We start from the raw sequence: 19,517 nt of genomic DNA, 5'->3' as shown, positions 1-19,517 counted from the left end.
GTATGCCATACTGAAAAACTGCATTGTTGACATGATCCAATCCAGAAACAAAACCAAACCAAAAGGAGTGGCAAACTACTGCACTGCAAAGAACAGGAGGTGGGGTAGAGGCGTGAGGACAAAAGGTTCATAAGCCAACTTCACAGCTGGAGAGAAAATACACTGGAACTTTACTCTTAGCCATTAATGAACTTAAATTGTGTTCTTCAGGATGCTTGCACAGTTAATCTTTAACAGTGATATTACAAAATCAAAATACTGTTCATGTAATGTTAACCACTAGAAATTATACTAGGCATGACATAAATATGTAACTAACATTTTGCTTAGGAAGCTGTTCATGGGCAAAATAACATGTTTGGGGGCTTTGTATATATGAAAGAATGAGCTTTTTTCCATTGAAAATATCCTTGATTCCTGTTATTTATTTTGTTTTCACTCGGTCAAAAAGATTACGAATATGATAACAGATTCCTAGGGTTTCCTTGGTGAAATCCTTATTGGTGTTAGTTACGCAAGAATTTCATATGTCTTTTGTTAAATCATATAGTATTCCTTATAATAATAATCATAATTTTCATGTGACTGTTTAAAAGGACAGAAAGACAACCAGCCAACCTTCACCTTCATCTTTAAACAGCTAAGGAATCTTTTATAACAGGGGAGCTGTTGTGTAGGTCCGCTGAGACTTCAGAGCCCATATGTTATATGTCAGTTCAAGGACTAATGCCAAAAGTATTCATTATGCAGTTCAAAAATTGAGTAGAGGTAAGACATACTACACAACGTATCTTCCACAGCTATCCTCAGCTATTTTTTCTACAGTTAGGATGTCTCAGGAACAAAGATCCACAATTTTGTTAGTACCTTTTTGCTCTTGTCTTCATGCAATCACAATGAGAATGATAAAATAATCCTCATGATCTAATCTACAGTAACATCATGTGCAAAATACCAGTCATGTTTACTTCTCCTCAGGTGAAATTTTTCATCATTGTTTAGACACCACTTTCAACCACTAATACTATAACTCAAATTGCCATAATGGCTGGTGAATAGTGAAGGCTTACCCTAAACTAAGACAAGGCAATACAATCTATAAAGTATTAAAATATCCCAAGGCACAAATTCTGTTATGATATCCTCCCACTGAAACAAACTGGCCACTACATAACAAAATGTTGTAGAAATTAGACATTAGGCAATCTCAGAACAGGAAAGGTAACCCAGGATAATGATAATTAATTGGAATATAGCAGAAGTAGGAAAGCCTATGTAAAACTCAATATTTTCTTGTGTCTGATCTTACTACTCCCTGATCATATTAATATACACTCTTACTACAAGATTTGGTAAGTCAATCAATCTTGTAAATAAACAAAACACTTTGAAAATGTGTATTTCAGCTTCTTCTGCTGTCCCAGCTGCCTTCCTGCACAAGATGGAAATGATTTGAGGGCCTTATGCTAAGACATTTATAATTGCATACTCCACTCAAATTGCATGTGAAATTAAAAGCCTTCTTTTTGACTTACATTCCTCTGTCAGAAGACAGATGCCTCATCTGGCTAATGTCTGTTAGATTTGAGAGTCAGAAAATCTTGCAGAGAAATGAAATCTGTCAGTGACAGATTCAGGAATGAACTTACTGGCGAATCAGGGCTACATGCTCCCTGAGGAATTTGGCTGGGAAAGTCTTCAAAATCACTGGAAAATATTTTCTTATTTGACTCCCACACCTTCAACTTCTCCAAAGTCTGCTTTTTGCAGTACTTGCCTCTGCTTGTCACTTTCTGCTCTGCTATTTCAGCAACATCTTTTCCTTAACACAAAGACATTTGGGAGCCCTTCAGTTTAATCAGTCAGTACTGTTCTTAATCATTCTTGGCTTTCTAGGTTTTTCAAAAATGATATAATTTTTCCTAGGCAGGAAACACAATATTAAAAATCATGTTTCAGAACCTGTGACAGGAAATGTCCAAAATTCTGAACCTCTCTCTCATTTTATCTTTGCAAATAGTCATATTATCGAGGAGATTTAGTATGAAAGTCTCCCATGGCTAATTCAGTGCTATGCAAATGTATTTAAAAGGGCTGCAAGAAATATAAATCAAACAAGATTATGGTTCTTTGTAGGATTAATAGTATTTTTAATAATAGTATTTATAATTCTGCCTGTCTTTGATTTTCAGTCAGAAAGCAAGGGTATTTTTTGATCATTCATCACAACTTCAGCATTCAAACTTTTGGGTGAAGATACAGAGACAAATTCTGTTCTCAGAAATGCTTTTGTAAATCTACTACTCATCTGATCTCCCTACTGACGTTTTGATTTTATACTGATATTACTGAAAGCAGAAATTGACTTTCCCTCCCTATTTAGAAATATTTCTAGCAAGTGACCAAATAGTTCCTTTTTTTTTCAAGGAAGTTTCCCTGATTCCGTTTTATAACCTGTGCACAGTGTTTTAGAAAGTTCAACTCACAAATTCAGTGCTTTTATCTAGAGATTATACAGGAAACACCTGTTAATCAGTCCTTCCCACCAGAACATATTTTGCCTGAGCTAATCTGAAAAGCCAATGTTTACAATTCCAAGAATGGAGGGTAAAAAAGTAGACACTAAAACTATACCCTTCAGAAAGCAAATTAAAGAAAGAAGCCAGTAATATGTAGCAGTGTGGAACACTGCTAGGGGAACTTTAAGGGAATTCACACATACTTTGTTTTAAATAACTTTCTTACAAATATTTTGTAAATGAGAGTACATCTCTGCAATATTTATTGCTAACATATCATCAATACACAACATTTTCAAAACTAGTTAAACCAAACTTTTCATTTCATTAGAACAAACTGCATTATCACTGTTTTGCTTTCAGTGACTGTGATCTCTTTCACAGATATACATATAAATTAATAAATAAAGTAATAATTGTGGCAATTTTGCAAGATGTTTTCTGCTTGATGGCATGCCACAACTATTCTTATGCTAATGTAGTCCTTCTGTAGATAGTAGGTAGACAATGTTGAACCACAGCTGATTTAACTCAGAAATGTTAAATTATTATAGTATGTCAAAAAATGATGTGTTATATCACTTTGGGATTACATAAGAAAGCATTAATATTACATGACAAAACAGCAGGCATTGCTAGTCCTGATAAGACATAATTAAAAAAAAATAAATAAAAGCTATAAAAATTAATTTCATAGAATAAATATCACCCATCTATTTTGTTTTAATCTTTTTTTTCCTTTAAAGAGAACCGTTGCTTTGGAAGAAATCTTTTTTAGGGAAGCTTACTGGAAACTGATACAATTCTGTGCATGAATCTTATGATGAATACTGTTTGACTAACCTTTTTCCAACTAGTTCTGTAAATACCTTTAGCAGCTGGTAGAATATCACATTTTGTTGAATAATGGTCTATGTTTTTAGAGTAGTAGATACATACCATAGCCAACAGTGAAGTCTCATGAACTTGGAACTTGTAGGTGTTATAGTAGCACTGATCTGATTCTGAAAAAAATGTACAAAGATATATATATATATACATCATTACACACACATGTATATATGAATATAGCATGTATATCATGTTTGTCAGATTTCTATTTTATTTTACTTCAAGAGTAATTGAGAAAGCGTTATTGTTCCTGTTTTATAAATGGAACAATGACTCGTTATTCATTAACCCAAAGATGATTTAATGGAGAAGCTGACACAGTCCCTTGAACTGGAATCAGACCTTCGCACCCACCCTGAGAGGGATGTGCTGGGTTCTGAGCCTGGCTCAAAAGGGACTAATGACAAGGGACAGTGAGTTATGCTCCTTCTTGTACTTCTCTCTGCCAAATGAGCTCTGTGTCTTTGGGGTGGGCAATACACTTTCAGCAGAGGGTGTAAAAGAATCCTCTAAAAACCATATTCAAAATCTTAGCAGATAGAAGAAGTTTAAAGAAAACTAGCTTTGGAGAGTTCTTGGGACCCTCAAACTGAGACTATACTGAACGTCTCAGATACTGCAATGGCAGTAACTGCTAAGTTCATAATAAATGCATGCTGCAGAAAAACATAAATACATGCAAGATAGCCCACTGGATGCTGCATGGACTTGAAAGGCTTGGACTATGTTGCTGTTCTCCTAGCAGTTTGCTGGGACAGGTCTTGGAAGTCACCCTTTCTGTTCCAGAGTCTTTATCTCCTCTTATCTTGTAAAACTACAGACTCTTTGGGATAGATCTTGTCCCACACCTTCTTGCTGCATGAGCCACAGAGATGAGGCACAGAGCAGGCCACATCTCAACGGTGGTCTCTGTTTGCCTGTAATAGGTACCACTATGGAACAACGCTAACCATTGCGCCATGTGTTCAATCACTAATGAATTTGTTAGCTTGATACACATAAACTAGGAGAAGAGTTAATTATTACTTGAAATCAGCAATCATTTAAGATTCCTCAGTTATCAGTGTATAACTCCACCACTGCAGCACTAATAAAGTCTGCATCTTCAAACTCTACAGACCCTGATAGTTCAAGATGATTTAATTATTCTTATTCTTATGCCACTTTACAGTATATACAGCAATTGTAGTTTTTTTTTTTTCCTTTGATTAGTACTAGTGATATTTATTATGTAAAAAGGCAGGGGAATTGAGGTGTGTCTGTCTTACATGGTATTAATGCTAAAAAAATGCATTTGAAAAGTTCAGGTAGAAGCCTTTATTGTCAGCAGAGGGCACCACTGGCCTCATTAGTAATTTAAATAAAAACTTGTCTTAAAAATGACCTGGATTTTCCACTGTGATTGAGAAAAAAACATCTTCTATGCACCTCTGCATTTGCAGTAAAACCAACTATATGTATTAATCTTTTACATGAGCATTTTGAATATCCTGTGTAAAATACATATGAAAGAGGAAAGTACAGCAATAAAAAATCAGTAACAAACATAGTAGCTTTGCCTAAAATACATTAACTTCTAGATGTTTATTGCTGAATCAGGTATGTTCAGCACATGTCATTATATCCGAAAGCTTTACCCTGTGAACTATGTTTTATAGTATTTAACTTGTGTATAAGGATAGTTCAATTTGTCATAAAACAGACTGTATGGCTATACTGAAAGTAATGCAGCAGCCTGTTGAAAATGGGTGGGTTTCCAGTGGCTTTGCTCTTCTCAGTTAGCTGCAGATATCATACTCATTTACATTACTGAGTTACACCTTATTTCTCTAGCTGCCTTTGATTGAGAGAGGTACATACTCACACTGAGGTTAAATTTTAAAATTAAGCATTACCTATTTTTCCACAAGGCTCAGGACAGAGCAGGGCCAAAGTGCTTTTCCCACTTCCTGGAAAACTCGTGGCCCCCCCAAGGACGCCGCTGCGCAGCACCGCGGGGCTCCCCGTGGCCTCCGCACTGAGCAGCGACCCTTTGCGGCCCCCTGGGGAGACATGCCCGCTGCCCCATGCACCACACGGCCATTTCAGAAACCGGAACAGTGCAATGCCAAAATCTTGGGATGGGCTATGAGGTCGGGACCTCAGTAGAAGCTATGTATTTTCATGCCTGAGGCCATTTATGATGGAAAAGCTTTCTTTTTATTTTTTCCCTCATCCTATTGTTTTCTGACAGGCACACTCAGCTCTGCTGTGACTCTGGCGGTCAACACCAGGGCCCCCTTCGGGCAAGGCGCACCCCATCCGATAATGGCGCGGCAGCAGTGCTGCGCGGGGACAGCTCCATGCTCTATGCCCCAGCCCAGGCTCCTCCCGTCCACCCGGCGAGCAAACAGCGGCGTGTCCGCACGCTGCTGCGAGCGTCGACACCAGCGCCAGGCACCAGGTTGCCTGCCCCGCGGCGCGTCAGAGGGAGCTGGCGACAAGATGGCGGCGCCTGGGCAGCCCGCAGAGGGGCGGGAAGTGGGGGAGGGAAGAGGGGGAGGCGCCATGTTGAGGCCTGGCGCGGAGGTAACGGTGACGGTCCCGGTGGCGGTTGGGGGAGGTGGGAGTGCGGCACGGGGGCTTCCTCCGCGCTGCCTGTAAGGTGGTGCCGGGGGAGCGACCCCGCCTCGTCTCCGGGCGTTGGGAGCGCGGGCAGGGCGGGCACGGCGCCCCCGCGGCGCCCCGAAATGGCGCCTCGCGGCCTCCCCCCCCGGCGGCGCCGCGGCGCCCAGAGCCGCGGGCAGGAGCTGTCCGCGCCGCTTCCCCCGGTGGCGCGTTGATACGGGTGCGCGGCTGGTCCCGTTTCTCCCGTGGGGTGACACGCGTGCAAGCCCGGGCTCCGGCCCCGGGGGGCTTGGAGCAAGGGAGAAGCGGTGAGGGGCGGCATGGCCAGCTGGTTTTGATGTGGAGGAAACACCGGCAGGTTTTGTACGAGTGTGTATGGCAGGGCTGGTTGCCTGTGCTGTTGTGATTATGCTCCCAATTTATCGTGAGTGGCCGTAGTCCTCTGCAAGAGGGTATAAGCAGTATTTATGGAGACTGAAAAACAACTAGACATGCAAAAATGTCCGAGGAGATCTGTCACCTAAAAGTCAGCTTTAAGCCTGCAGCTCGCAGCAAGCACTTCAGTTCAGTAAGAGGTTCAAAATTGATTTTATTTAGCTGAATGAATGAGAAATGCAAAAGAAAGTCAGAAAATAGTGAAGGAAAGATCTAGTGCTCAGCAGGAACTTGGGAGATAACTTCATTATAGGTGAACATGGAACATATTGTCAGGCTTTTGCAGTTTTAATAAAATGCTTATAATTTTTCCGTTTCTTGAAGTACCATTTTCTGGAACCGTATTGGACATGATGGTGTCAGCTTTCTTTTTCAAATAATTAAACTAATTATTCTGGGTGTGGAGGGCAGGTGTGAATGGTAAAAGGCTGTAAAGAGAGAGACAGAGAGAACTTCATAAATGGAAACTGTTAGCATAACTGTATTGCTTCCTCCAGGTAAATTCTGAAGAAAACACCACACTCCCTTGGAAGATGTTTCAGCCTTGCTGCAGCAACTACTCTGTTGGTTTGCTGTCCTAAGCAATTGGAAGTATGAATTTGATGGTTCCCGTCCATCCAGATTAAAAATTTAGGTAACTAATCTGTGTTGAATTAAATCACTTATAAACTATGACACTTAACATGGTTAAATAATATTAGTGTCTCCTCTTGGTGTTTTCTTTCAGTGAGAAAAATGCTTACAGCATCCACCTGCAATGAGAAAATAGTGAAATACCATTCTTCAACTTGTCTTTCAAGTTTTATAATAATAATAATAATAAATTCTTTTGCTTTTAAAATCTATTACTATGGAAAAAATATGAATGTTAGAAAATGAAGCAATCATTCCATGAAGTGCAACTGAAATAATTTCAAGCAGTGAAGTTTTAATTGCATGCTATAGTAGATGATATGAGAATGACATAAGGAAAAACTAGCATTTTCTGCTTATTTCAGATTAAGCTTTGCTCTTCATGACAGGTGTGTTGGCAAAGTACAAAAGATGCTCCTAGTAAGCTTGATTTTTTTTTTTTTTTTTGTGCAGATAGTAAGGTATACTGTGTAGTTTGCAAGAGAGCCTGTTAATTTACAATCAAAATAATTATTTTATGATTTGTGGAAAAATTATATGCAGCACACAAAAAACATAAACCCCTTGAAATATGTTGCTCTAGTAGGTCAGATTAATTCTTGCAAATTACATGTGTCACAGTCCTTATTCCCACCATAGCTAGTGAGCAATAATTCACAGTTGAGTTTTCTGTTTAAATTTTATTGATCACTTTTATTTTCCTATGAACTATTATTTGGCTATAGATGATAAATATACATGTTTTGAACATGTGCTCCTTATTTAAAAGCTTGACTTCTGACCTGCTGGGAGCTCCAGCAGAGAAAAGAATCAACATTCTTATCTACTGGACACCGCTATTGCCTGATCCTGGCAAATACTGCAAAGTGACTGAGAGAGAAGATATTTCTCTGCCAGATACAGCTTTGTCACAAGGATTTGGAAAAATGGAGAGCCCTTTAGAAAATTTGTTTGATTTTTGCATCCACATTTTAAGACATAATTGTGAATAGAATCAGTTAATACTTTAAAAATCATCTGATTGTAGGTTAGAGAAGCTATGTAAACATTTCTATATGTGAAATGGTGCTGATCTTAAAGCATATAAAAACAAAGTAATTCATGGCAAGTCTATCTGAACTATGTATTCATTTTATTATTGCTATATGGAATCATAGTGTATTAGAATAGATTACAAATCTGTACAGCTATCTAGTCATGAAAAAGATAGGCTAATACCTCTACTTGATCCTTGCAGTCTGTAACTTCTTAAAGCTAAACTTTGCCATTTTTTTAACTCCTTAAAAATATTATATTAAGAAAGTTGAGCATATCAATGGAAATTAAAAGATTCAGAATCTGTGGAATAATTAAATACCTGTAACATTTTCAGGCTTTGAGGTGAAAATCTGCATCTTGTTTGTCTAATTTAGACAGAGGACCACTTAGTTTAGTAGAAAAATTCACATGGTAAGATAAGATATGGGAAAAGATAAAATACCATCCAATGAGAATTAGTTTAATTCTAAAGTAATTATTAAGAGAAACTTTCAGCAAGGTAAAACCTCTTTTGGGATGCATGTTTTTATTGTAAGATCAACTAGAACTCTTAGAATAAAACAGCTGTAGCATGAGTGGTTTAATTTGTAGATAATGTTGTCAGCTAGTTTTACCAGTGAGAAAAGTCAGAGATGTTATTTGCAAGGTGCAGCTGTAACGTTTTTAGTCCTTTTTTTTTTTTTTTTTGAGCTTCAGCATACATACAGATACCAAATGAAGACAGTGGCTGAGCATTCTAGTAAGGGCAACAGATTTTCCTTTCTCATTAAGTCTATACATGTTTGTTTGATCTTATCAGAAAATGCGCTGGCAACTCTACCTTGTTCTTGATCCCCGAGGCCTGAAAACTTCATTATGCAGTCTATTGATTTTTGTTTTTCTTTCTTTTTGTTAAAAAAAATATAAATTAGAATATAATTAAAAATTCAGATTCTAGGGGAAGCAATTCCAAATTAGGATAAAAGTTAGCCTTTTGTTTACATCCTCACATAAATGCAATCTACTGCCTCCAGTCTCTCCCCTGCAAACTCCCTATCTGGCAAAGAAAGCCATGAGAATGGATCAGTGAGAGAAATCTAAGGTAGGGACAGTATAAATCCAGACCAGCTAACACAACTGTAGTTAAAGCAGTCTTTTTAGTGTAGGTGATGCAGCATGAAACTATTGCTCTGCCAGACTGTTTCTTATTATTTACATGCTCTTTTTCCTTTTGTTTTCAAAAATGTTTTTTACATGGTATTTTAACATAATTGTCTGTTCACTGCAATTCCACTGTGCTGTGAGCAGTGAAACAGAAAGTTCATTTGCCTCTTGTACTACAGTTACAGAGTTTTGTAAGTGAAGGGGAGATTTCTGGAATGGCTTTGCGGTACTGTTGGAGCGATGTTTAGAACAACAGTCCTACTGAGATCATGTACTCTGCTTCTTCCAGATCTGTGACTAAGGTGACTCTTCTAGTCAGTGAGTTGTCCAGTGGTCATGGACACCTGGCAGTGGTACTATTTATTATCTCAGCTGTTATTGTATTAACTCAGTTTTATTCATGTGGCTTTCTTTAAAGTTGACACTGTAAAGTTCAGAAGTCTTTGTTGGGGGACGCAGTCCCACTGAGAAACAGGAAGAACTCTGCTTTTTGGCCACAATTAAATAAAAGCACAGGAAAATGATTTATTGATGATGTCTTTAATATCTGCTCTCCCACTATAGATGGGATGAAAGAATGCTTTTTAGGTCTGGAGACTAGCTGTGAGAATTCTCTGATTTCCTTTTATTCTGCAAGTTTGAAATAACATCTGATCATTTTCATTATTTATATGGATTTACGTTGCCCAAGGCTTCCAGGGCTGTACTACACAGCATCTCAACTATACCATTAATCACATTTTTAGTAGAAGATTTTTTGCACCTATAGGAGAATTCAGCCTCTTCTGATCTTTTTCTTGCTTGTTATCTCGGTTTCTTCTGATTACATAGAATTCCTCGGCAGGAGGAGGGAAATCATCTACATCTCAGGTTAGGCTGAAGGAGAAGGGGATTGGTACTCAGCCTTCTCTGCACTTTCAAGATATTCATACACACCCACTTGGATGCATTGAGTTTGTCTTGGAAAATACACAAGTTAGCTACACTAAGGCAGAGTAGGCTATGGCTCTGAATTGATTCAGGCATACTGTTGGGACAAGGCGTTTACCCCAGTTGAGTTTGCAGAAGGCCCTGTTTTTTTTCCAGGGATTGTCTTTGCAGTTAGCAGCAAATGTCTCGGCCTGGTTGTTGTTGTTATTTTAGTCATTTTATTGATTTTAACTTTTTTAAATTTAGTGTTACTACAGTATTAGTCATTTCAAATCTGAGACAACCTAATCTTTTTTTCCCTTAGAAGGGACTTAAAAATTTTAATTGTTCACCATTGTTTATTTCTTTATAAGCAAGTGACTCATTAGACTGTGCAGTGTGAGAAGTCCTGAACATTTGTCAAGGAAGTACCTCATAAGCACAGTGTTAAAGGATCTATTTGTAAATATGAGTCAGTCTTTACCTTGTAACCTTCAAGTATACAGTTTCAATTGAAGTGAATGTTGTCATGCACTGATAAAGTTAAGCAGAATGGAAATGCCATGTGTAGTTGCAGGAGAGATGGGGACTGTTTATTTTGTACAGCACAAAACTGTCATCTTGTTACTGTAGATAAACAATAACAAAAATGTATGATGCATTTCATAACCTCAGAGAAAGAACATGCGTACTTGTCTTTTTCTTATATTTCTTTCCTATTCAACTAGCAAGACAGCAGAATACCAAAGGAGTATGAGTACATGATTCAGTTAGTTTTACCAGTGTTTGTTCAGCATATGTTAAATAGTACTAAATCAGGTAATGATTTATGAGTGAAAGAGAAATGTGCAGGACAATGCCGAGATAAGGGGTGTGCACTTCCCCTTGTCTCTGTATACCAGCACCTTTGGACATACAGAGGCTTTGGCCAACTTTAGGCAAACAGGTACCTTAACAATGTGAAGTCTTCATAGCTAATCTTAAAGATCTTAGAGAGGAAAATAGTTTTCTCTTTTTCTTAACAGCCTGGAGTTCTTTATTATGCACAAGATTGCTTGACTCTGCTATATTACAGCTCCCTCAAGTGGCAACATTTTATCTTTTAAAACTTCACCTAGCTTTTTGTGAAACTCTTAATTTCTCTTCAGAAAGCTTTGAAGCTTTCCCCTGCTTCCTCTTTGTTTTGCCACTGTTCGGCTGTTCATAATGTTGAACATTTGAGATCAGGACTGTGAGGCTATCGGAGAGGTAGAGCTATGGGTTGAGATGTTGTGCTTGTGTTTTTTATTCTGCAGCTTACTTACTGAACCAGGTTAGGAAGGCCATTTCACCCTGTAAGCCTTACTTTTGTCATCTGAGAAATGGAGGGAATTATAGATACTTGTAGAATACCTATAGCTGTTTAATGTTTCAATTTCTTTACTTGTAAGTCTTCATTTCAAACAAAGATTTTGCTTATCTAACGTAATAGAAGATTACTTAAAAATTTTGGAACAGCAGGAGAGCTGGCTACTGTCTTGGACACCACGGACTTTCACTATTCTTTTTGCATAGTAACAAAATAAAGCAAGCAAAGTTCTACCTGGGAGAAGAACATAGAGTGTATGTTTTCAATTTTGCCATCATTCCACAAAACACAGAAAACCTGTTTCGCAGCAGAAGCACCATCGTTCAAGGAATGGGAGTCTGAGCAGTAAAGAACTCAGACATACTCTCCTTTGGCTCCAAGAAAAATACTGCTAGAAAATGTACTCCAGTGTTACTGCTAGCTTCACACATCAATAATTCTTTATTCTTCCCTACAAATATATGAAAAACACATTTTCTTCAATTGTTGGGGGAGTCATGTTGTGCATCAATCCTAGAAGCAAAGAAGATTTTGACATCCAGACTTAAGATGATTGGCTTTGACGTTTCCTGCTATTAGGGAACAGCTCTACCTCATCCTCTGAAAAAAGCCTGTAGTAGTAAAACAAACCATTTCATAACCTTTTATGTGCTTTGTAAGTACAAGAATCTCTGTATTATTATTATTACACAGAACTAGAAATTAAACTCTCCCATCAGCCATAATGATTAAAATCCAGTCTTTGCTTTATTTACAGAGCAAGAAGTGCATGAACTGTTTTTTCCTACCACATTGCCTTTTAATATGAAACTGAGATGAAATTTATGATTGAGTAGTTAGCACAGTATTTTATATGTATGTATTACATTTCATACCAGAAGATCTTAAAATTCCTTTCAAACTAGGTTCCTTGCTATGCTAGGTACAGTGCCATTCCAAGAATGCATTCCTCACAGAAACTTCTTTATCGTCATTGATAAAGATGTGCATTACCTTTATTGAGTGTTTTCTCTGCTGGCTATGTTTGTTGTGCTTCAGCCAGTTACCAGTGAATATCCCATTCCAATAAAGTCATTACTTATGGGATTCGATTCAGTTATTATCATATATTTCAATGAGTTATCTTTTCTGATTCTTCTTTCTAGCCTTGCTGAATAAGTTTGAAGGGAGACACTCAGTTTTACCTCTTTACTATTCATCATACCTAATTGAGGAAAGCCTTTCCTAAGAAGTGATTGTTTAGCCTTAAATGCAAGTTGCCTATTGAGTGTTTGAATTACTAACATTATTTTTAAGTCATTGTTCTTAATTCAGTGTTCATGTTCTGTTTTGAATTTGTTTGTTTAATTGTTCCATAGTCTTTACGTACTTGAATTTAATGTTACAAAAACTCAGAAAAGTCAATGCATGACTACAAAGATATTTAAATTTTCAAGAATTTAATTATTACCTTAGTGTATATATGGGAAAAGACAGTAAGGAGAATGTATATACTACATTTAATCCAGTTGAAAACAACCTATATTTGCTAGAGGGTTGAAAAAACGGGCTGTCTTAGACTTGCCTATTAGGAAAAAGAAAATGCATCTTATTGTGGGGTAATGAGCTGGTGTATGTCAGCTCCTTTTCAGTAACTGTGTGTTCAGTACGTGTAAAGTAATTTACTGTGAATGTGTGGCAGAATAGCAGTCTGTGCAGATGCCAACGCATGCGTTCCAGCACCCCTCAAGAGGCTGTGTTAGTCAGCCTAGCTGTAAATGGTATTCATACTTGTAGAAATGAAGGAATCTTTTCAGCCACGTGATTTTCTTATGTGAGATTGGCCACCGAAACTGGCATGTCTTAACTCTGTCACCCTGGTGGGTTGTCTGGCATCAGGGGGATAACCAGGAGCAACAACCATTAATGTAAAGCAGATGACATGTGCTGACTTAATGCTCCATTTCCTACATACAGGTCCTCACTCTGCAGTATTGGAAAGGAAAGTTTGTGTAGCCTAGTCCTCAAGGAAAGAGGATCAAAATACCTCACCTTTCCCACAGGGTAAAAGGATGTACATGGACAAATTACCACCCGGGCATTTTTTGAGTAGTAATTTCTTTTCATGGCATAGACCCCAGTGTAGTAAGTGGGAGGGAGGGAAATTTTGCAGCACCACAGCTATATATGATAGGCTGTGCTAAGCTATGGCTCCCATTTGTAGCTCTTTCTCACTACAAATCTGTATCAGTACAGTAAGACTGAATATACATATATAATATATATATATATATATATATATAAAAACTGTATCTTTTATAAACCTGCATACTGTATACTAAATGCTAAATACTAAATTCATGAGTTCGTCTTACATTTGGATAAGTAAACTATTTTCCAGTATGTTTTGTGTAACACAATACATATATATAGGTACAAGAACTGAAAAAAAAAAGTTTAAAGTGGAGTGCATTAGAAGGAGCAGAGCTGATTCTAAGGCACAAGGCAAAACGTTTTGGTTGAGCATATGACAGTGGCACTATGTCTGCCCTAAAAAAACAGTAAATGTCAGCAGATTAGCATCTTCTAACATAAACTGCTTAGTGTTTGGGAGATAGGTTCCCTATCTACTGTTAATGATGGCCGCACTATATAAAAAACCTCTTCCCAGTCACACAGGCCCTTTGTTGTCCTACAGCAGAACAGATGAGCGAAGATACAATTATACATACATTTTGGTATGAAGATGCATAGGGTTCAACTAACATATTTGAAGAATGCATCCCGTTTTTTTCTTTGTTTCTGGAACTGTACCTGAGTAGTAGATCTGTTTCTGTAATACCTATTATTGAGGTCTCACAAGATTTCAAAAATGTCAGGCAAGAATGAGCTGTTAAAAGACAGGCTAAGTGAATGCAGACAGTATTCACTGTTGAGGTTAGGTTTATCTGTGGTTCCTGATTGTGGAAACAATATGTAGGTTTGTCCTTCTTCTCTGTCTCTCCCTCTCTCTTCTCTTCTTCTTCAGACCTCTGAGGCCCTACCTAAAGTTTGAACTTATTTCTGGTGCAGAGAAAACAAACAGGGCTGTTAGTTACTGAAGACAGCAGAGTGTACAAGTTATCCAGCCATATCTCTTCTCCCTCTTCCCACCTGTTTTGGGGAGATTTCGTCATGGAAATAGTGATAGTGCAAGACGTGCTGATAAGTCCATTTAAATATACACATGGGTAGCTGGCCTTGTCTCAGTCTCTATCTCTCTGATGACTGTTTCTGGACTAGAATCAGGATTTATGCAGCTTCATACAAAACATTGTGTATGAATTGAGAAGATAAAATCCTATGAAAAGAGGAACATGCTTATGCTCACAACACACTGCTCAATTCTGTATTCAATTCTTCTTGGCAAATGGGAGAATAATCTTTAGTATTAAATTTGGGGGTAAATTTGTACATTGTTCTAAGCAGAAGATTTTTTGTGTATGTAAAAAGGTTTTTAAAAAAAGAAACAAAAGAAATCTTATTAAAGGCATGCGAATCTACATTCTAAAATTCTTTTTTCATTTAAAGCTAGTCAGAATACATTAGGGGTGCCTTATGAATGTTATTACTGTAAGACAAAAGATATATGAGGTACTTCATAAGTATACAAGGAGGTGTCTTTAGCCTTTAAGAATTTGCAGAAATAGGAAGTAGCAGTTTGTAGGTCAGTGTTTTGCAACTACCCTGTCCTGATAAGCAACTGTAATATGATGACAGAGCCAGCAAGGGAAAGGGTGGCGTCAGAGTCCTTGGTTAAAAGTTTACTAGTCAAATTCACCTCTTGGTTGGCAGCTGTAAAGGGAAGCTGGTGGAAGAGGAATAATGCATGATCTTTTGCATAATGGGTGAGAGGTGGAGGTGTTTTTTGAGGGTCATGGGTGCTCTAAGGACCAAAATCTGTTTTTTGGTTCAAGATCCAGTGGATTGTGTCAATCTTGCTTGCTTAAACCTGATGCAGAGTGGCTCCCAACCTTAGCACTGCAGTTTTCAATAAAATGTATTCAGCTATTTGTTGTTGATTAACTAAAGAAATCCTTTCTATCAAGTCATGGTCATATATGGAAATTATTTTAAAGGCCTGGAAAGTCTGTCCTCTTCAACAAATGCCTGAAAAAATACCTAAAATAGGTCAGTATTTTTGATCAGATAATATTCCCTCATTAGCTGTTTAATTTTATTCTTTTGAAATAAAAAAAGGCTTGCGGAAAAAGTCTGAAATAAAGAACCAATCCACATAATTTCATGTCTGCTGTAAATGTTAATATAAACTAATATAATGTGGGTGTTCACATTTTCAAAAACTTTCAAACTTGGTATGTTTTGTGGGGAGTTCTCAATATACATATATATTTTCTGCATATATTAATAGTTGTTTAATGCTTACAAACAGAAAAATGGACTTCTAGTTTATTTGTCAAGGCAAGAATGTGATTCAGTGTCATACAGATGAGTGGCAACAACAGACAAATTTTTGAAAAACATAGCTTTGCTACGTGTTATTCCCCACTCCAGATTAGGCTTGTAAAGCCAGTACCTTTGATTTTAACTAAGGAGTTTGTTATGAGAAATCAAATGGAAACTTTTGTTCTCTATTAAAAAAAAACGAAGCACAGATAGCTAAACAACTCAGCATTTATAGGGTTTGTGAAAAAAATCTTACTAAGTTAGAGTATGGCTGTAGGGACAAACTGATCTGGAAAACAGAAAAAAGAAAAAACATCATAATACAGATTATCTGGACACACCTTTTTTTCTTTTTCTAACATTCTGTACCATTACAACTTTAACTGAGTTCATTTTTAATCAGATGCTTGAAAGCTGTGAAGAATGGGAAAAGATATTTAAATAAGAGTTCCCAAAAGCTGAGATATAACTCAGTTTTTCTGGGAAAGATAACTTTACATATGCATTCTAGAAAGATGGCAGCAATTAGATTTGAGTCTTGCGGTAAACTTTCATGTCACTGCAACTTTCAGATTAAATTAGTGTAATCTGCCCTTGAAGATTATCAGGAAGCTAGTACAGAGTGCACTTGACAGCCTGAGGACATTGTTATGTTACTTAGAAAACTGATACAGCGGTAGATCACAGACATTTTTTTTAATAGACTGTGTAAATCTGTGATGGAGAAAAACACTGATTCTGAAAACAGCATTTATTATTCAACTCATCTGGTTAACACCAATACTATGAAAAATCCAAATTATATTTTTCTTGCTTGTAGATATGTGTAAGGAGGGGGAGTTACATTGCCTATAAAGCTTTTTCTTTTCTCTTTCCTGTCACTCTCTTTCCTGTCGCTCTCTTTCAACGTTATTTCCTAACAATATCTAGATTTTATACATCAACAAGTGTTCATCTGGCTCTTTTGTTGAAAAATATTGAATTTCAGAACTCACTTGCTCCTCAGTGGTCCAGTGGATCTGGAGTCTACAAATGTACAAAGCAATGTGTAGAATCTAGTCTCAGAAATCTGGCAAAGTGGTGGTGTAGTTACCTGTGTTCTTGCAGTAGTTCAGAATCTGCTTGTGTACTTCTGATTTGGCATTTGTGCATAGAAAAAAAGTAGGACAGGCAGTGTCTTTGTTACTATGTTTTTTGGCAATAAACTATGCTTTTCCTTAAAAAATAGTGTCATGCCCTACTTTTTAATTGTTAACCCTGCCCCAGCAGAAGTTGCTAGTCTCTTCTGTGTCCAGACAGTATTTTCCTTTCAGAAGTTAAACTAGCTTGCGCACTTGCACATTCCCAGGACCCAGGCTCCTCCACATTTTGATTTTGCCATGCCCACTATACACAGATTCATGAAAAAGTTGGCAAAAACAGTGATAGATAAAAATAAAATAGTTTAAAATCGTATACAACAAAAAGAAAATCTTATGAAAATATTTTAAAAATGAACTAGCAGATGACATAACTATGGTAAATATTATAAAACTTTTTTTGGCTTTCAGGTTTAAAAATGTCTGACCAGAAAATTATTGTGCACAGAGCCCATTGTATTGAAAAGCTACTGTCTGAGAATAATTTCCAAGATATTGAAAATCATCTTAAAGCGCTTGAAGGTATTAATATGACTGTAGAATATCTTCAGGGGACAGAAGCTGCCAAGACGGTATACCGAATACTCAAGAGCTGCCCTTCAGCAGTGTTGAAAAAGAAAGCAAAGCATTTATTATCTAGGTGGAAAGCACTTTACAAGAATAACCATGTTCACTCAATGCAAGTTAAAAAGTCAGGCTCTATGTATTTGGAAGAAGACAATGAACGTAATGTGATTCCAAAAGAACAGTCACTGTCAGATGGAGCATGTCAGCAGGAGGTATTAGATGCTACTAGTTCTAGAATTTTGGTCCCATCACAAAATATTGACAAAAATTTACATAATGATCCAGAAAGCAATGTGGATAATCAGCTTTCTCTTTTTGAAAAACAGCATACAAGTAATGGAGATTCTAAACCTCTTGTTGATGAATCAAGCTTGCAGCAGGGTCACATGAAAGCTCTGAGGTATAAATGCACAGATCTTCTTTATAAAGCTTTGACTGATTCTACTGAAGATGAAAAAGAAATCAAGAAGTGGCTAAAGCTGTCAAAAGAAATTGAAGAGCATGTATTTGCTCTTCATGCTAAAAATGACAAGAAGTATAAAAATTGCATCAGAAGCAAAATCTCTAACTTGAAGAACCCTAAAAGTTGTCACTTAAAACATAACCTTTCTACAGGGACTTTGAGTCCAAAGGCCTTTGCTGAGATGACAGTGATGGAAATGGCTAGTGATGAACTGAAACAGCTCAGGGCTCTTTACACAGAATCTTCTGTTCAGGAACATCAGCTTCCACAAGTCATAAACGGCACACAGACAAACAAAATAAAGTGTAGGCGCTGTGAAAAATTCGATTGCACTGTCACAATGATTGCCAGAGGAACTCTCTTTCTTCCAGGTTGGGTGCGAAACACAAACCCAGATGACCAAATGATGACTTACGTTATTTGTAAGGCATGTGGAGAACAATGGTATCATAGCAGATGGGTCTGTTTGTAATATTGTAACTCTTTATAAGTGATTTAGAAACAAAAATTGCAAAATGTTAAAATACTTCTGCATGGATATGAGAAGGCATCTCTGTTGAAACTGTATAATTTATAGTTTATGTTGATATTATTATATAGATGCTGCAACTAATAAATTGCAAGATGCCAATTAAAAAAAAATACTAGGTTATTTCTGAAGGTGATTTGATCAGATCTTCTGTGATTTTATAAATGTGTGTCAATATGTTTAAAACAAAAACAAACCAAAAAAAAAAAAAAAAAAAAACCTCATGGTTAGTTACTGTGAATCTGAAAGAGGAAATACCCTCTAGTAAATCCATTACAAATATTCCAAGTACTGCAAAATCTTTTTTTTTCTCCTCAGATGTATTGATTACTTGGAACTTTAGTTATCTTCAGCAAGAGTTCTTTCACAGAATATGAGTTTATACAAAACAAACTATTTACAAAACTGCAGTACACATACTTTTATGCATTGTGAAATGTTCAGCATGGATTCAGTCCTTAATTAAATCACTTTTTGCAAGTAAATGCAAGATAGATATTACCTATCGAACCAATATATTTAAAAGCAAAAAAGGAATGAAAAATGGTGTGTAAGAGTGGGGGAAGGCAGCTAGCAAATGAAAGCAAAATACACTTTTATTTTAGCTTTTTTTGAGCTATTGGGAAAAATAGAGTAAGACTGCTTATCAGTATGGTTTATGACACAGTCTGTCAGGCTGAAGCTCAGACTTGCACTGTTAGATGTTATGTACTGTGCCTGTTAAGTTCATGGATAACTGGACAGTGGTTTATTTCATGAAACTCTGCAAATCCATTATTAACTTTATCCTTCTTCAATAAATAAAGGTATGAAACTAATCATGTTCTGATTGGCTATCCTGTCTTGAACTGGGACATCTGCCACTAAGATT

General features: G+C 37.0%; 1 protein-coding gene across 6 annotated transcripts; it reads left to right on the top strand.

Moving 5' to 3' along the window:
- The first annotated feature begins 5,923 nt into the window (after positions 1-5,923).
- Positions 5,924-18,759, top strand: TCEANC (transcription elongation factor A N-terminal and central domain containing). Of its 6 annotated transcripts, none has more exons than XM_062601103.1 (3): positions 5,924-5,978; positions 6,950-7,086; positions 17,499-18,759. In XM_062601103.1, exon 3 carries the CDS (start codon positions 17,507-17,509, stop codon positions 18,587-18,589), a length of 1,083 nt encoding a protein of 360 aa, XP_062457087.1. In that variant the 5' UTR covers positions 5,924-5,978; positions 6,950-7,086; positions 17,499-17,506; the 3' UTR covers positions 18,590-18,759. The 6 variants fall into 6 exon arrangements, 5 of the variants coding, with proteins under 5 accessions (XP_062457087.1, XP_062457102.1, XP_062457095.1 ...); XM_062601118.1 differs by lacking the exon at positions 5,924-5,978 and adding an exon at positions 5,985-6,012; XM_062601111.1 differs by lacking the exon at positions 5,924-5,978 and adding an exon at positions 6,064-6,237.
- Positions 18,760-19,517: the final 758 nt, after the last annotated feature.

The sequence above is a fragment of the Rhea pennata genome, chromosome 1 (assembly GCF_028389875.1).
Source record: "Rhea pennata isolate bPtePen1 chromosome 1, bPtePen1.pri, whole genome shotgun sequence".
In the NCBI taxonomy this organism is placed as follows: domain Eukaryota; kingdom Metazoa; phylum Chordata; class Aves; order Rheiformes; family Rheidae; genus Rhea; species Rhea pennata.
The sequence above is the reverse complement of the archived record's forward strand: the minus strand, read 5'-3'. Positions and strand labels throughout refer to the sequence as shown.